The 16,067-nt window shown below is 38.9% G+C and overlaps 1 protein-coding gene across 2 annotated transcripts in view; it reads right to left on the minus strand.

Moving 5' to 3' along the window:
• ARHGAP1 (Rho GTPase activating protein 1) overlaps window positions 1–16,066 on the minus strand; it is a 40,429-nt gene extending 24,363 nt beyond the window's left edge. Inside the window, exons 1-4 of one of the 2 annotated variants that reach the window (XM_020798959.3) lie at window positions 15,862–16,060; window positions 10,253–10,428; window positions 9,571–9,663; window positions 3,422–3,451 (exon numbers count right to left, since the gene is read on the minus strand). In XM_020798959.3, coding sequence (XP_020654618.1) covers window positions 3,422–3,451; window positions 9,571–9,663; window positions 10,253–10,385 — 256 coding nt within the window. In that variant the 5' untranslated portion in view covers window positions 10,386–10,428; window positions 15,862–16,060. Of the gene's footprint in view, window positions 1–3,421; window positions 3,452–9,570; window positions 9,664–10,252; window positions 10,429–15,861 lie in introns of both variants that reach the window. The other variant, XM_072986016.2, reaches the window with a different exon arrangement.
• Between the last annotated feature and the right edge of the window lies 1 nt (window position 16,067).

The following is a 16,067-nucleotide window of genomic DNA, read 5'->3' on the forward strand; positions in this document are numbered from 1 at the left end:
AATGCATTTGAATGGGTTTGCGAAGTCCCTTTTCGCTCCTGTAAAAGTGTCTTAAACTGTTTGAAACCTGTTTTAAATGCTTGCAATCGTTAGCCCATCTCCTGAAACCTACGCAAACTTAATTTGGTGTTGTTCTGAGTCTTCGTTAATTTTTGGTGAATTTTTTTATTCTCCATTGAAAGCCATTGGACAGTCCAATGCTTCTCAATGAGAGAGAGAAAAATTCACCAAAAATTAACGACGCCTCCAAACAACACCAAATTAAGTTTGCATACGTTTCACAAGCTGGACTATTGATGCCAAGCATTTAAAACAGGTTTCAAACAGTTTAAGGCACTTTTAAATGAGTGAAAAGGGACATCATTGTGCGAAAATTCCTCATAGGAAACATCGTTGTGTGAGGCGGCAAATTTTTCAGAAAAAGCCATCGTTGTGTGAATTTATCGTTGTGTGAGGCACTCGTTGTGCGAGGCACCACTGTAATGGGAAACTAATGTGAAGCTGCTATTCCACCTTCTGCCACTAGAGGGGGATATTTTTTTTCTTAGGTCAAGAAAAGTTCAGGAAAGGAGGGGGGAGGCAGGGAACAGTTTTAAAAGCACTTCTGAAATCTTTTTTTTTCAACAAAGCCAATTTTAAAGCATGTTGTGCTGATTTTTTCAGCACAAAGACATACAGGTAGGCTTTTTAGGTGCTGAGCAAGCCTCCCCAAGCCTCTTCAGAGCCAGCCGATCAGCTGTTAGGCAGGGAGAGGAGGGGGCAGGAGCAGAGAAAAGCACAAAATGGCTGCCAGGCTCCCTTCTGGGTGTCGGCTTTTATCTGTTTGCTGCTCTTTTTCCTGCAGTTCGTGGACTACCAAGGCCTGGTAAGTGACTTTCTTTTATTTATTTTTAAGTTTCTGACCTTTTTTTCCCCTCCAGAAGCCTCTAAGGGGAGGGAGGGGGTACTTTTTTCCTGTTTGTAACTCGAGGGAAGTTCGTATGTTGAGCATGTAATCTCCTATCGGGCGGGTTCGTAAGTTGAAAAGTTCGTATGTAGAACCGTTCGTAAGTCGAGACCCCACTGTATATTCTTCTTCTTCTTTTAATGTCCTCTTCTCCAGAATTGCATTGATTCTTGATTTGGAGTTTTAGTAGTTTTTCTCCATTATGTCCATGCCTGGTATCTTCCAACCCCAACTCTTCTGCCATTTGGAAAAATATTTTAGGTAATGTCTTTTTGTTTTTCCCTTTGTGGTTCTTTTTATAATCCTTCTTATAAGTTTCAGAATTTTCTGTCCAGGATAGTGTTTCAGTCACACAGCTCCACAGTATATCATAAAAGAAAGAAAAAAGCCAACCATCCAGGAACCACCACATGTTTTATCACATGTTTGTGATAAAAACCAGCAGATTAGAGAAAAAGTTAATTGATGAAAAAATTGCCCAGATTGTTTATGCGACAAACCTTTCTTTCTGACTGAAAAACCCACACTTCATTAATATAGTTCAGTCACTGAGACCAGGATACAGTACTCCTGGGAAAGCAGATGTTGCAGGGAAACTGCTGGATAAAGTGTCTTACAGAGAAATGGAGCAACAGTTCTAAAGAATAAAACTGTTAACTTAAGTCTTGATGGGTGGAATAATGTTCACAATGATCCTGTTGTATGTGTTTGTATAACAGAAAAAAGGAAAGTCTCCCGTGCAGAAACAATGGATATGCCATGAAATGCACACACAGAATACTTACAATGGCAAAAAAGCTATAAAACAATTGAACAAAAATTCAAATGCTTAGTACACCATTTGCTGCAAATATATGCAAGATGAGAAGGAACTGAGAAATGTTGGAAGGGAATACAAACATAGTAACATATGTCTGCAGTGCTCATTTGCTGCACCTTTTAGCCAAAATCTTCAGTGTTCCAAAAATAAAGATTATTTCATTGAAATTGCTAAATATCTCTGTAATAATCAAGCTAACGTTCTCACAAGATGTTGATGGAACTTTGCAGTGGACTGTTTTGAGCAGTGTATCAAGAACTGGCCTATTCTGATGACAGTTTTGTGAACAATATTGAGAGCAAATAGATAGCATTGTCACAGTCAAAATCTTTAACATTAAGAGAAATGTTGAACATATGCTAAGCAGCCCAAAACCTATTTCTGAACTTTTAAACAAAATATAGAGAACATCTGTTGATTTATTGATGATGCTGTTGAAATTTGAAAGGAACTGAACGAGCACTTAAGAGCAGAAGTACATACTGACAGAATTAAATTACAAGCATAAAAAAAATGGGACAAGCACTGTCGCCAGCTCATTTTCTCGCAAATATTGTCAGTATCAGGTACCAAGGTCAAATCTTAAGTGCTGAAAAAGATGAGATAGCTATGAAATGGGTAACTATCTGTAAAGGCAAACATAATAAATTTCAGAGCTAAGGAGGAACCATTCAAGAAACAGATGTTTTCATTATATGATTCTATGATTATGGGATTCCCACAGGATAGAGAGACAGACTAAGACTCTGGAGAACAGGGTTCAGATTCCAACTCAGACATGGAAATTGACAAGGAGTGGAACTTGTAAAACCACTCCTTAAATATCTCACTTGCCATGAAAGCCCTATTAAGGTCACACACATTGTGTGTGCACAGAACACACACAATTATGTTTTAAAGAAAGTCACACCAGTGAACTGGTAGAAGTCACTTAAACACCTGGACTTAGATACCACTGAAGTAAGGATTTTATTTTTAACAGCAGTAGCATGTTTTGCTGGCATAAAAAGAATACTGTCTTCCTTTCCACACATTCATTCTCAATTGAGAAACTGTTTCAGACCTGAAAAGCAGGAAAGCTTGTTTTTCTTTTCTAGATTATGAACAACCAAGAAGATGAAGTTGAAGATGAATGAGCTACAGAGGACAGTATTTTAAGTTTTTCATGTGTGGGGACTGGGCTGATAGCCTTACATTTTAAAAAAAAGATATACTGTTTAAACACACCAGTTAACAAACACAGCTATTTAAGCAAACACAAGAATACACAGGCTTTCTTTAAATCAGATTTTTAAAATTTAAATCAGATTTTTTTGATTTTTTCATCATCATCATCCTCTTAGAACTGCAGAGCTGGAAGGGACCCTATGGATCATCAAGTCCAGCCCCTGTCAAGGAGGCACAGTGGGGAATCAAACTCCCAACCTCTGGCTCTGCAGCCAAAACTACTGAGCTATCCAGCAGTTCTTTGATTTAAATCATTTTTTTGGAAAAAAATGAAATACTTTCTGACTAGTAATTTAAATCATGATGACTTCATGATTCTGGGGCACAGCTCTCAGCTTTGCAGAATTTGGACTCCCCTGAGAGAACGCAGCCACCGGCCACAATCATGCTAATTGCCAATGACAAGAGTACTAAGTACTCTACCTTACCTGACTGGCCCCCATGAAGTGCACCCTGTCCTGGAGGAACAGAAAAAGAGTGACATCGTAATAACCCAATACCTTTAATCAGACCAAAATCACAGAGTGAATTGAGGAGCTGGACAGAAAGATATACAAACACACACACAGGTTGAAGTGATAAATATGACTGGACTGCCTTTGTTTCTGAGCGCTTCTGTTTTGAAAAAGCCAAACTAGATAGTTGGAGCCATCGATACATTAACATGTGCCCTTTTTTAGACTCTACTACAATACAGGTAATCCACTTGTTCTTCACTGTAGGTCAATTTTCCCATATTAGGAAAAATTACTTTTTCTGCCTTCACAATAGGTTTTATACAATATTCATCTGATGAAGAGTTCAAGAAAACTTGAAGGCATGTTCTATTAGTACTGTTTTAGTGACCCCATAAAGGTACTGTCCAACTTCAAACTACCTTTCTGCCTGACATGGTAAATGTAGCGTTTCTAGACCATCAGAGACATTTAAGTATGAGGGTACTAGAATAAGCCATCAAAACCATCTTACAAAGTGAGACTGTTTCACTTAGTAGAAAATCACTTATAAAGCAGAAGCTGGAAGCCAGAGCTCCAACTGATACGCACACATCCACTGCACAGGACCTAACAGTATTCTCCAAATACAGGTGGCCAGGGAGGACATGTTACTCAATGGATCTTTCACCACATCTACTCTTCTGCACATGTTTGGAAAATTTAGAAAATCACAGGTATAGTTAAGCAAAAACTTCAGCTCTTTGGATTTTGGACTCAAAGAAGCTTCTCAGACCTCTGTGGATACAATCTCTCCTCCTCTTTAGCAAAACACAACACAATCACTCTGGAAAATCAAGTCTCACAATAATGGGTCAATATCCCTGAAAACCATCAAACACAGCAAGGTATCCACACAGAGGCAGGGAAAGTATATTGATTATAGAAAAGGAAATCTTTCATGCTTGAAGCAAACAAACTAACATCACCAAAATCACAACCTTCTAGTATAATGGATTGTTAGGTGTTTTGAACAGAGCCTACTTTTTCTTATGTGCTTAGAAGATGCAGTAGGAACAGACTAAAATGGGCTAAGAGGTAATTTTACCTCTTCCTAGGTCCACCACAAGAATCAAACCCCTTATCCACTTATTTGCATAAACATAAAGCCCAGAATGTTGTCATCTTTCTTCATAAGGAACATGTGGTAAGCAACTGGAAAAGAAAGTAAAAATATAAAGGGAAAAGAAATCACCATGAAAATTCTGGAAGAAAGTGAAGGCAAAAATGTGTCACTGACAGCACATTATAGCACAGAACAATGCTTCTTATTCACCAGCACATATCAACTGGAAGCAGATAACTGCAATGTGTTTGCATGACATTTATTTCATATTTCAAAAATAAAAGGGAGAGAAATTCATAGCAAAAGAAATTACACTGCTGTCCCAATTTTATGGCATAACACTGCTGAAAAACCCTTCAAGTCAAAGAGGCTTCCTAAGTTATGGTCTTTTCAGTTTCAGATGAACATGAAAAAAAATCCCAATGTCTTAATCTTTAGATCCTGGAGCATTATTATTGCTGGTTATATTTTCATGTTCTTTGAATTAGTTTTTCAGTTAAGATCCATTTTGTATTTTGAAAAAAAAAAAAAATATTATTTCACTTCTCTGTAGACTTTCCAGAGTACTTACTGTTAAAAAGGGCTGTATAAAAAAGCAATTACGAAATAATAAAGAAAATAAAAGTAAAGAAACACAAAATTACTTACTTAATGCTGTAAGTAAGTAATAGACAAGATGAATCTTACAAAATCTAGAAAACAGCAAGGAACACATAAATGGGCAAATGGAGACACTCAACTAGTTTAAGATTTCTGCAAAGAACATTCAAGCTCCCACGTTGACACCAACTGCACATCTTTGAATTTTCTTGCAGTTACAGTCTTATGCTTTATCTTTCAGTTAAGGAGTTTCAGACACTACGCATGAAGCAATTTTTGACTATAAATACTGTCCTTCAGCAACTCCCAGCCACATAACAGTGCAGGAAAAATGCTGTACCATGAGATATTGATCTTTATACTACAGATTCCAGTTCCCACATTTCTCAGAATAGGATCAAAGGCAGAATCCTGTAGAGAGGACTCTTCCACAGCTTCAACAGTGAGAACAAAAATGCAGCTAAAGCCAATCATATGAGAGGAGATTTAGCATTGCAGCTCCTTTACCCTTTTGGCTATAGTCAATGAAGAAATGTATCTAGCAAAGTCACAAGCAGTTCATAGAAGTAAGCTCAAAGTCTTTTCCATAAATTGTAAATCAGATATAATTGTACTGCTTTATTTACTTTTATTTATTTAATTTATTTATATGCAGCCTTTCTCCCCATAGAAAGTATTCCCAGCTTACTTTATACCTTCACAGTTAACAATTCACCTCAATTCTTTTTTTCTTGCTGTATCAAAACAATTGCGTCATACTGCAGTTTACTTTTCATATTGATGGCTGCTGTTTGCTAGTCACGGGTCTGAAGAGAGTTTTGAAAGCACAAACCTGACCCCAGAAAATAGATTGCTTGTAACAAAGCATTCAAAATACAGACAAGGACAGCATTTTCTATATGAAAAAAGTGGCAACTTCAATCAAAAGAAATGACCAGAAACTCTGAGGAGTCAGGAAAGAGGCAAGTGGCTTTTTTCCCATTTGCTACACACAGTGCTTATTAACTGCACTAAAGCAGGAATCAAGATAATAGGCACCTGAAATATCATTAAATTCAACTAATACTCCTATGTAAGATTCTAGCAAACTTCATAGTGCCTGAATTATGAGTCCCTGGAATAAAATATTGAAGGTGAGAGATTAAATCCAGCATACAATAAGAACTTTGTGGGGGGGGGGTATCATATTTTTTCTCCTTCAAATTGCTCAGTCATAAAAGTCTCTGGCCATTGTCCAAAACATCAAAAATACAACAAAAGCCAAAAATGATAACTAGACACAGCACATAAGGCCAAGATAAAACTAACACAAATGGTAAACACATTACAGCATATAAAATCAAAATGAAATCTAGAAGTAAATCAAAGTTTGGGGATGATTAACTTTCCTGCTCAGATTACTAAGAGGTCGCCCACCTACAGTGAAATCAGCAGCAAAGCAGAAGACTGCTAAGAACAAGAAGCAAAGTGTTAAGCTGGCACTAGTCTCAAATACTTTCTGAAAAGAACAGACACAAAGTAACTCTTGAAAAGCACTGTGAATATCTACAGTTCCATATAGCTAGAAACAATGTGTAAAATTCTTTGACAATCATTTCATTTAAGTTGTGCTCACAAATAAACTGTGGCACCAACTTATCTGAAAGGCTGAATATGCCAAATAGTCACGGCACCCAAAGAAATTATAGTCATTATCAATTTAATTTGTGACATGAAGAAAAATATGCTTCAAACCTCAGGAATAAAGTTACTGTAAGACAAAATTTGGACAAGTTATATAGGAAGAATTTCCTTTCAGAAAAGGATTCCCTAAATGTTTCTACCCTTGGGTTAAATAACAAGCAGATCTTCTCATTTGGCAACTCCTCCTTGCAATCCTTATATGCATTGAAAATTTGCAGTTATGTTAATACACAAGATAGCCACCACTCTACATTTCAGAACTGAACCATAACAGCACTCTAAGTAGCAGCTATCAGAAGGATTACACATGAATTCCAGATAAGAAGATGACAAAACAGAAGGCAGGAAGAAAGAGAGTGACATGGTCAGAAGCAAGGGATATCAGCCATCTAGAAAAAGAATGAATGAAACCATACATATATATATTCCACTCTTCTTCTTACTATGCAAGACATAATATACTTGGTATAATTTAATCTTGGAAAGCACTTGAGGATACATTAATACAGATCAATAATAGCAAAAGGGAATAATTATTTCAATATATTTGAACATTCTTTATTTTACACAATAGACAGAGCACTACAGCTGGCCATGTTTCATTAAAGCTCATTTGTGAGTTCTGTTAAGTCTTTGTAATTCTGGAATGTGAGAAACAGAGCTATTATTACACATCTGAATATATTCTGCACCAGAGAATCTCTTTTGTTCGGATCCATATAGTCATTCAACACTGGAAATCTCTGTTTGATTAAATCATTGTTTAATGTCCATTCATCAGCCTAAAAAATGGTAAGCTATCTCCTTGGTATCAGAAAGAAACACGGAGATCCTACCCATGATAAAGATCTCTCTGTCACACATTACAAATATAAATCATACATACATTTAAAATCTGTTTAGAAACAGTGTGAGCCGGAAGACTAAATCATTCCTCAAACCATCATGAGCAGCCAAACGGCCAAAGTGCCTATGGGACACTTTGGCTGATCATTTACTTTTAGAAAGAACAGTTTTATTTCTGCTCCTGACTAGGAGCACCTGCTATTAGGAACAAAGTTCCATATAATCAAGAGGGAGTTGTATTGCTGCAGTGCTTGCCATAAGGACAGTGATGAAGCTCAACACAACAAACTCCCAGTTTCACTACAGCATTCCCAGCACTCATTAACATGCCATACTCTTCACTGTGGTTAACAAAGTTTCCCTGTGATTTATAGACGTTACTGAATTTAGGAATGCTTGCAAAGCAGCCACATGGGACAAACCAGGAATGTGAGCTCTGTAGTTTAGTTATCAGTAAAACAACAAAAGACTTAACTCTTTCCTAGCATGAATACTGCTAGCTGTGGAACAACTCCTTATTTCAAGATACTAGCTGCAATGACTGCTTCTATGACCAGAACAGGCAGATACCAAAATCGTTCCAATTTGCTCACGAAGTTCAAACATTTATTCCCACATTTTCTGAAGCATAACAAAAGGAAAATTCTGGGTAAAATTATGATCCAGTCCTAACTAGAATAGATCCAATGAATCTATTGATGAATGGCCCATTCTAGTTGGAACAAGCAATTAAATTTAAACCTCTGACCCGGCCAGCCATAAAAGCAGTTGCCAAATAAATTTTGAGTAATCTTATTCTGTGGGGCTAAAGGGGGAAGGATTTTAAAATACCTTTATTGTTTTTAAATAAAAGATTTCAAAACAAATCAGCTTCCTTGTCCTTTTCCAATTTTTTGAAGAACAGGCTTCTGTCTCTCCATCCAAGTACAAGAAAATGTAGTCTACCCCAAGAAGGTTTAAAGAGAAGAATAACACTTACAAAGTGCAATTTTTGAAAATAAACATTATTTTCTATAGATGATTTTGTTGTACAGACTGATTCAATTCTCATTTATGATTTTTCAGAATCTCAAAATATTGCCATTTTCCAGACAAGGCACACTCTGCAGATGAAATTATGCAAGCTGAGAACATAAGTATAATCTTACACAGGTGTACTCATGAGTTCAACAGAACTAATTCCAAGAAGAATGGAAAAGAGTTCAGCCTCACTCAACGTTGACTAATATATTGTGGCTGGAAAGGCCTTATTGCACTAGAGAACTTCTAGCTGCAAATTTTGGGGATCATTTTCCTGACATACTGAAAAAATTACAAGTTTTCTGTAAATGTACAAACTCTTTTCATGAAAACAAATCCAAGACTATTACAGGTCCAGAAATAAAGTTTAAACAAAACCATATATTCTGAGAAGTAAAATCAGTAACTCAACACAACTAGAGTACACTGTATTTACATACAGGCCAAAATCCTGTTGCTTAGCATAAGACAATTTGTAATTTTTGGTCTGTTCTACCTTGGTAAACAAAAAGTCCCCGGCACAATTCATTGTGCATGCACATGCACCTCTGAAAATTACAGTGGAAATTCTTTTTTATTATTATTACTGACGAGGACAGACCAATTGTTTCATGCTAAGCAACTAGTCTCAGCCATAGGTTTCCATGGATGTCTATGCATACTGGAGAAGAACACCTAACAGTTGCTATAGAGTGATGGTCATATTAGTCTTTCTGAAGACAGGAAAAAATGGGTTCTCAGCAATGCAGTGGTATAAAGACTGTGTGCTGAGTGGTCCCACAGTTGATGCACTACTGTCTGAAATCACCAAGCCACATCAAAGTATCATTTGAGGTAGAAGACTAAAAGGTGAAAAAGAAACAATTACCTGCTACTTCCACTATCTGGTGTCTAGCAATGTCATAGTATGGATCATCCCACCGCAAGTGAGTAACAGAATCAGGAGAGCCCTTGGTATCATCTACATTTAAAAAAGAGCACAAAAATGTAACTAACAGAAAAACAAACACCTCAGAAGAGCTTAAGATAGGCACAGGATGCAGAAAGAAAACTGATACACAAAATCTCTTTTGTTAGATTTTTGATATTTCAAACTGCAGATTTCAAATATTTTGACTCGCAGAAATGTTTTATATTCAAGTTAAAAATTTTCATAATTTAAGTATCAAATTTGATACTGCAAGTTTTAAGAGCACAACTGTGCAAAATGTAACTGCATAAAATTTTTACTACTGGAGAAAAATCAAGGGTCTACAGTTCTCCACTATGAAATTCTACTTTTTTCAACTACAATAAAGTGAACTCAAACTACACAATATTGCAAGATGGTTACATCTTTGGTGTACACAGCCTGTCATTTTCTCTTTTTCACTTAGTTATTCACAACCTATTGCTTTAGTTGAAATGAATCCCAACTTAGAATAGGGAAAGCAAACACACTCTCCTGGAAGATCTCAGAAGTCTAAGATCAGTATTGCAAAATATGCATCCCCTTGAAAAATGGGGTATGGCTCCCTCCCATAGCCAGTACCAAAAATGAAAATGCTCACCAGACTTCGGAAAAACAGGAACTTCATCCGGTGGCCAGTTCTTGTCATCTAGAGAGGCCAATTTGAGCTGATTAAGGGATTCATTGGTATCCTCCAAACTCAGGTCTTCTTGTAGGTCTGGGTACTGCTCCATGGCTTTCAGACTTCAGGGACTCAACTAATAAATCTAAAAGAGACTGCAGAGATCCACAGGTAAGCAAATAACTATCAATGTATTCACGAAGGCTTTCACAGCCGGGATCTAATGGTTGTTGTGGGTTTTTCGGGCTCGTTGTTTCAGAACATGGCCAAAAACCCACAACAACCATCAAATAACTATCAATTTCACTGGCGTAATCCAACATTCTCCCTTTGTACACAGCCATCTATCAAACCTTTCCCTTATATCTGAGACAAGAGGGGTACCAATGGCAATACGTTTCCTGGGGCATACTCCATATTTTCCTCCCCCCCCCCAAATATGACCAGGTTGCTTTCTGTTTGTAGCATATACAAGTGGAAGGGAATGATACATCACAGCAGTTCTCTCACACGCTGACTGTGACTTCATTTCCTACTTCCCTTGGCAAAGTTGCCAAAAGGCCAAGAAGCTTGGCCACTGAGAATTTACAATGGACATTTTTAAATAATACCGCTACACTCACCTATCAGACTAACAAGAGACATGCATGAGAAATCTGCACAGTACTACAGTAAAGGCAAAACCCTAAAGGAGCAGATTATCCAGCTAATCCTCTGTGGTAGCAAATATTAGGCAGGATGTTATAGTTATGTCCAGTGTTAGATAATAGTCATATAATGACAGAGAGGTAGAAAAAGCAACTAAAGGGTTCTAAAGATTGTAAAGAATCTAGTTACTCATCTAGCGCTTTTGGACATCATTATTTCCATGAGACCATCAGCATTCTAAAACTAGATACAGACTGTAAAAGTGTAATACTAAGTTTGATGGAGTTAGCACCACAGGAGAGACACCAATATCCATTAATAATGAAGTACTGTATATGAGGTTATTAAAGAAGCTAATTTAATCTTTCTCCCATGACAGGACATGAAAGCAAACATAATCATGACACTAGAAGAGACAGATAATTCTTCAGGAAATAACCAATCAGCTCTCAGATTACACGTGTCAGAAACACAATGCAACTGTGAATGAAGCAAAGGTGACAACCAATATCAGAGATTTTGATTAACAGATACACAAAAGTATGGGCAGGCAAGATGTAACCTAATATTATTAACGTTTCATTAAGAAGCCCTCTAGACACTTCCCCAATGCTTCACTGAATCTTTGGATACCCGCACTTGAGGGGGACCTGTGATTTACAGCTTTACAGACCCTTCAAAGCTTGCATATCATTGCCCTTACTCTCCAGATGGCTCTCAGCTTACTGTGCAGCATGTCAAAGTGAATTCCTATAACCAGACAAAACACTACATATATGGTCAGGCAATCTTCAGGGCTGATCAGATAGCTTTTAAGAACTGGCAAATCCACAAAGTCAACTTCAGTGACTCTTTGGTCCTCTCTCAAAGATTGGAGGAGATGCTTGACCTCAGTGAAAGGAAACAGCAGTACACTTTTCTCATCTGAAGTATTAGCTAATGCTGCAACCATGCTTAAATTGCAGCCAACCATCTGCCCCTAGCAATATACGCAGTTTCTATGGAAACCTTAACCAGCAGTTGCAGTGACTCACACTTCTTGAAACAACTCTAGATCTAGCAGCATATTCTCATAATTCTCTAAAATTAACCAATGAAAAAATATGTTTCTTTAAAATTGAAAATCTGTTAACATGAATAACAACATTATTCCTGGCAGCAGAATGCAGAAAATACCAAACTTATGTATACTGGTTCCAAAAAGACCCAACTCACTGAATGCAACTGGCTCACTTTAGTACACAGGGACTACCATTTCCCTAGATTTTGCATTATGATAAGACTTCACATCTATGAGAGAAAATGCCACTGGTACTCCTTTTATTAAAAGAACAAATCCCTTCAGCATTGCATGCTGGAGAGAGGGGGAATAACCTGTTAATCAGAACAAAGAATTAGAACCATAGAATTGCAGAGCTGCAAAGGACACCAAGGGTCATGGATTCCAACCCCCTGCCAAAGCAAAAACTCTATAGATAAAGCAATCTGACAGGAAGCCACTTGAAAACATCCAATGAATGAGGGTCCACCGTCTTCCAAGGCAGTCAGTTCAGTTGTTGAACACAGTTCTTACTGTCAACAAGCTCTTCTTAATGCTTAGGAGAAATCTCTTTCCTCTCAGTTCAAATCCATCACTCAAGAACTACAGAAACAAGATTGTTCCATCTTCCATGTGACAGCTTTTCAAATACTGTAGCTGAAGATGACTATCATCCTACATGTCAATCTTCACTTCTCCAAGCTAAACATACCCAGCTGCCTCAACTGCTGCTCATACAACTTGGCTTTCAAACTTTTTATCATCCTGGTCATCCTTCTCTAGATACATTCCACCTTGTTGATATTCTTCTTAAATTGTGGTGCCTAGAAGTGGACACAGTACTCCATGTGACACTTGATCAAAGCAGAATAGAGAAGTACTACTACTAGACACTATACTTCTGTTCATTCAACCTGGCACTACCTTTGCTTCTTATTTTTTGCTTCCATCACATAGTTAGTCATGTTAGTTTGTGACCTACTAAGATCCCAATCCTTTTCACATGCATTACTGTGTCATCTATCTTATGCATCTGTGTTTTTTCTGCCTAACTGCCTAAATTTTTCCTTGCTGAAACTCATTTTGTATGTTTTGGCCTAGTTCTCCAACTTGCTTAGGTTGTCTTCAATCCTGGATCTGTCTCCTGAACTATTAGCTACTCCTCATGGAGTCATCTGAAAATTTAATGAACATACCCCCCCATACTCTCATACTAATCACATACAAAGATGCTGAACACAGGGCCCAGGACAGGACCCAGTTGCACCCCACAACTCACTTCTCTCCTGGATTATAAGGAACCATTTAGGAGAGCTCCTCTGCCAGCTACCAATTCATCTAACAGCAGCATCATCTAGTCTACATTATACCAACCTGACCACAGAAATAACATTAGGGGCCTTGTAAAAAAAATCTTACTGAAGTCAAGATACACTATATCCACAACATTCTCCTCACCTGAGGAAATATCTCTGAGGAAAGTTGGATCTCCAAATTCCCTGATGCACACTGACCGGAAACTTCTTATTTTAGTTTTCAACAAACTAGCCATTTCATCAAAACAGGCAAATTAAGGCTACATTTCTGCAGATATGGCCCCTTGCTTAAAAAGTGTTGTATGAAGCTCTCAAATTAGAATTATCTCAAACTATTCAACTGATAGAGTGTTATAACTTAAAATGCCTCGTTCCAGACTACCACAGAACAAACGTTTTCAAAGGATGGTAACTGGGACCTACATGAAGACATTTGCTATAGGTAAAGGAAGGGGAAGGTACAATAAATAGTTTTAACTTCTGGTGGATGAGAAACATCATAAACTTAAGAGAAACACACAAGTCTAATTCTTTCATATTACTAACAGCTCTTCAAGCTCAGTTGTTTGAGCTTCCAGAGCTGCAGTAATTAATAGATCCATTGAATTCTCTCTCCATGTGGTATTAGATGTCATACAGAAAGCAGCCATTATGCTTATCCAACCAGCAGTGTGATCTGTTTCAAGAAAAAGGCAGAATATAGTTAAGCCAAGATGGTCTCTGTCTCAGCTTCCCTCCCTACAAGCTGCGAGATGAAGTCAGTCAGGATCCACTCCCTCCATAACGCAATCTGCTGAATTCTTATAACTGTGTCAGATGACAGGCCCAGAAAAATATCGCACACCAAACATATACTTGACTGCCTTGAGCCTGCTGTGCAATTTCACTGACTCAGCCAACACTTTGTTCCTGGAGGTGATGCAACAATCCAACCACTGAAAGAAGTACGCTAGATTTATAGTTAACATGCAAAATATCACTCCCAGGGCAGTTCTAGCCTTCTGCTTTGTTTAGTGGTAGTGGTAGGTGGTTACAACAAATGGACATGGAAATGTTTCACCATGGTGTATCCTCTGTTACTCATTATCTGATGGCTGGCATAGACTTTTGCCATTCCCATTGTACTTTCTGCTCCAGAACATTTTTCATAAATCAAATACAACATTTCTCTAAAAGTCTCCATTCTAGTTTCATCTGCTACTATATTTATGGACACAAATGAGGGTTAGCGGAATAGGTGTTTATTTTCTCAAAGGAATGTCCCCATATTTTGCAATGGGGGGAAGCATTGCTCAGTTGTTGTTGTTTGCTGTTTTATTGAGCTTCTTTCAACTACTGTACACTCTTTAGCTCACATAGGGAGATCATAGAGTCCCACTAACACTAGTGACTGCATTAGGCGCACTGGTTCTTAACCTTTGTTACTCAGATGTTTTTGGGCTGCAACTCCCAGAGGCCTTCACCATCAGCTCTGCTGGCTGGGGTTTCTGGGAGTTGCAGTTCAAAAACACCTGAGTAACAAAGGTTAAGAACCACTGCGTTAGGGGACTACATATACCACAGAAGCATAGCCTAACTGCCTCGATCAAAACTCAAAGTTGTCTCTCCAAGAACACTAAATAGAGAGATGTGAATGAGGACTAAGGGGATGCTTAGGATTATCAAATTCACTCCTGTAGTCTTCAAAGCAGTTAAAAGATAGAAATTCCGGCCTACTTCTTCAGCCATTACAGCGCAGCAGTCCAAAAATTACTAAAACACCCTTCTAAGCAACCAAATACAGTACTCCAATACTTTGGCCATCTGATGAGAGGACTCGACTCCCTGGAAAAGCCCCTGATGTTGGGAAAGTGTGAAGGCAAGAGGAGAGGGGGATGATAGAGGAGGAGATGGTTGGACAGTGTCACCGAAGCTACCAACATGAATTTGACCAAACTCTGGGAGGCAGTGGAAGACAGGAGGGCCTGTCATGCTCTGGTCCATGGGGTCACGAAAAGTCGGACACACTAAACAACAACAAAGCAACCGAAACAGCCTGATTCCATCCATGCTTACTCAAAAATAATGTCCATTATTTTTAAAAGGCAGTTTATTCTATGTAAAGGTATATACGACTGCTGCCTAGAGACAAATGTTTCGAACTTTAAAATAATTTAATTTAAGGAAGCCCGTGAGAGGAATTTTCACGGAAAGCAGGTCACCCGCGGCTTTTTCCCGCCTGCCGCCACCTGCGGCCCTTCCCACCCCAAGAGCCTCTTCCGCAGTGAGGGGACCCTCCCCAACCATGGGAACGGGGCATAGCGGAGGAGGCGGGGGGCGGGAGAGAGGTCCGCAGCCGGCCTCTCCTGACACAGTGACGGCCTCGGCGACAGGATAAAGACAGAAGAAGCTCGTCCTGGCCGTCTCGGGCTTCTGGCTTCGCAGGACCCCCCCCCCCCCCCGATCCACCACCCAACAAAAAACAAGGCAGAGAGAGGGAGACTAACCCTCGACGCATGCGCTCTCCCTACCTCCGACTTCAGCCCCCCCCCTTTCCCAACCAGGGGCGCCTCGGTTGCAGAAGGCGAGCCCTTCCCCTTTCCCACCTGCAGAAAGCGGCGCTCGCCGTCCAGGAGCAGAATTTGCCTCCCAGGCAGGCGCGCGTGCCTTCGCTCCTTCCTTATTTCATGAAAGGAAAGCGACTCGGGCGACACCCGGGACAGAACCGAGGCTTCCTCGTCCAACACTCGCCCTCAGCCACTCCCGCCTACCAACCCCCCCTTCACTAACATCCGCCTGAAAACCGGGAGTG

Source organism: Pogona vitticeps, chromosome 1, assembly GCF_051106095.1.
Source record: "Pogona vitticeps strain Pit_001003342236 chromosome 1, PviZW2.1, whole genome shotgun sequence".
Taxonomy (NCBI): Eukaryota; Metazoa; Chordata; class Lepidosauria; order Squamata; family Agamidae; genus Pogona; species Pogona vitticeps.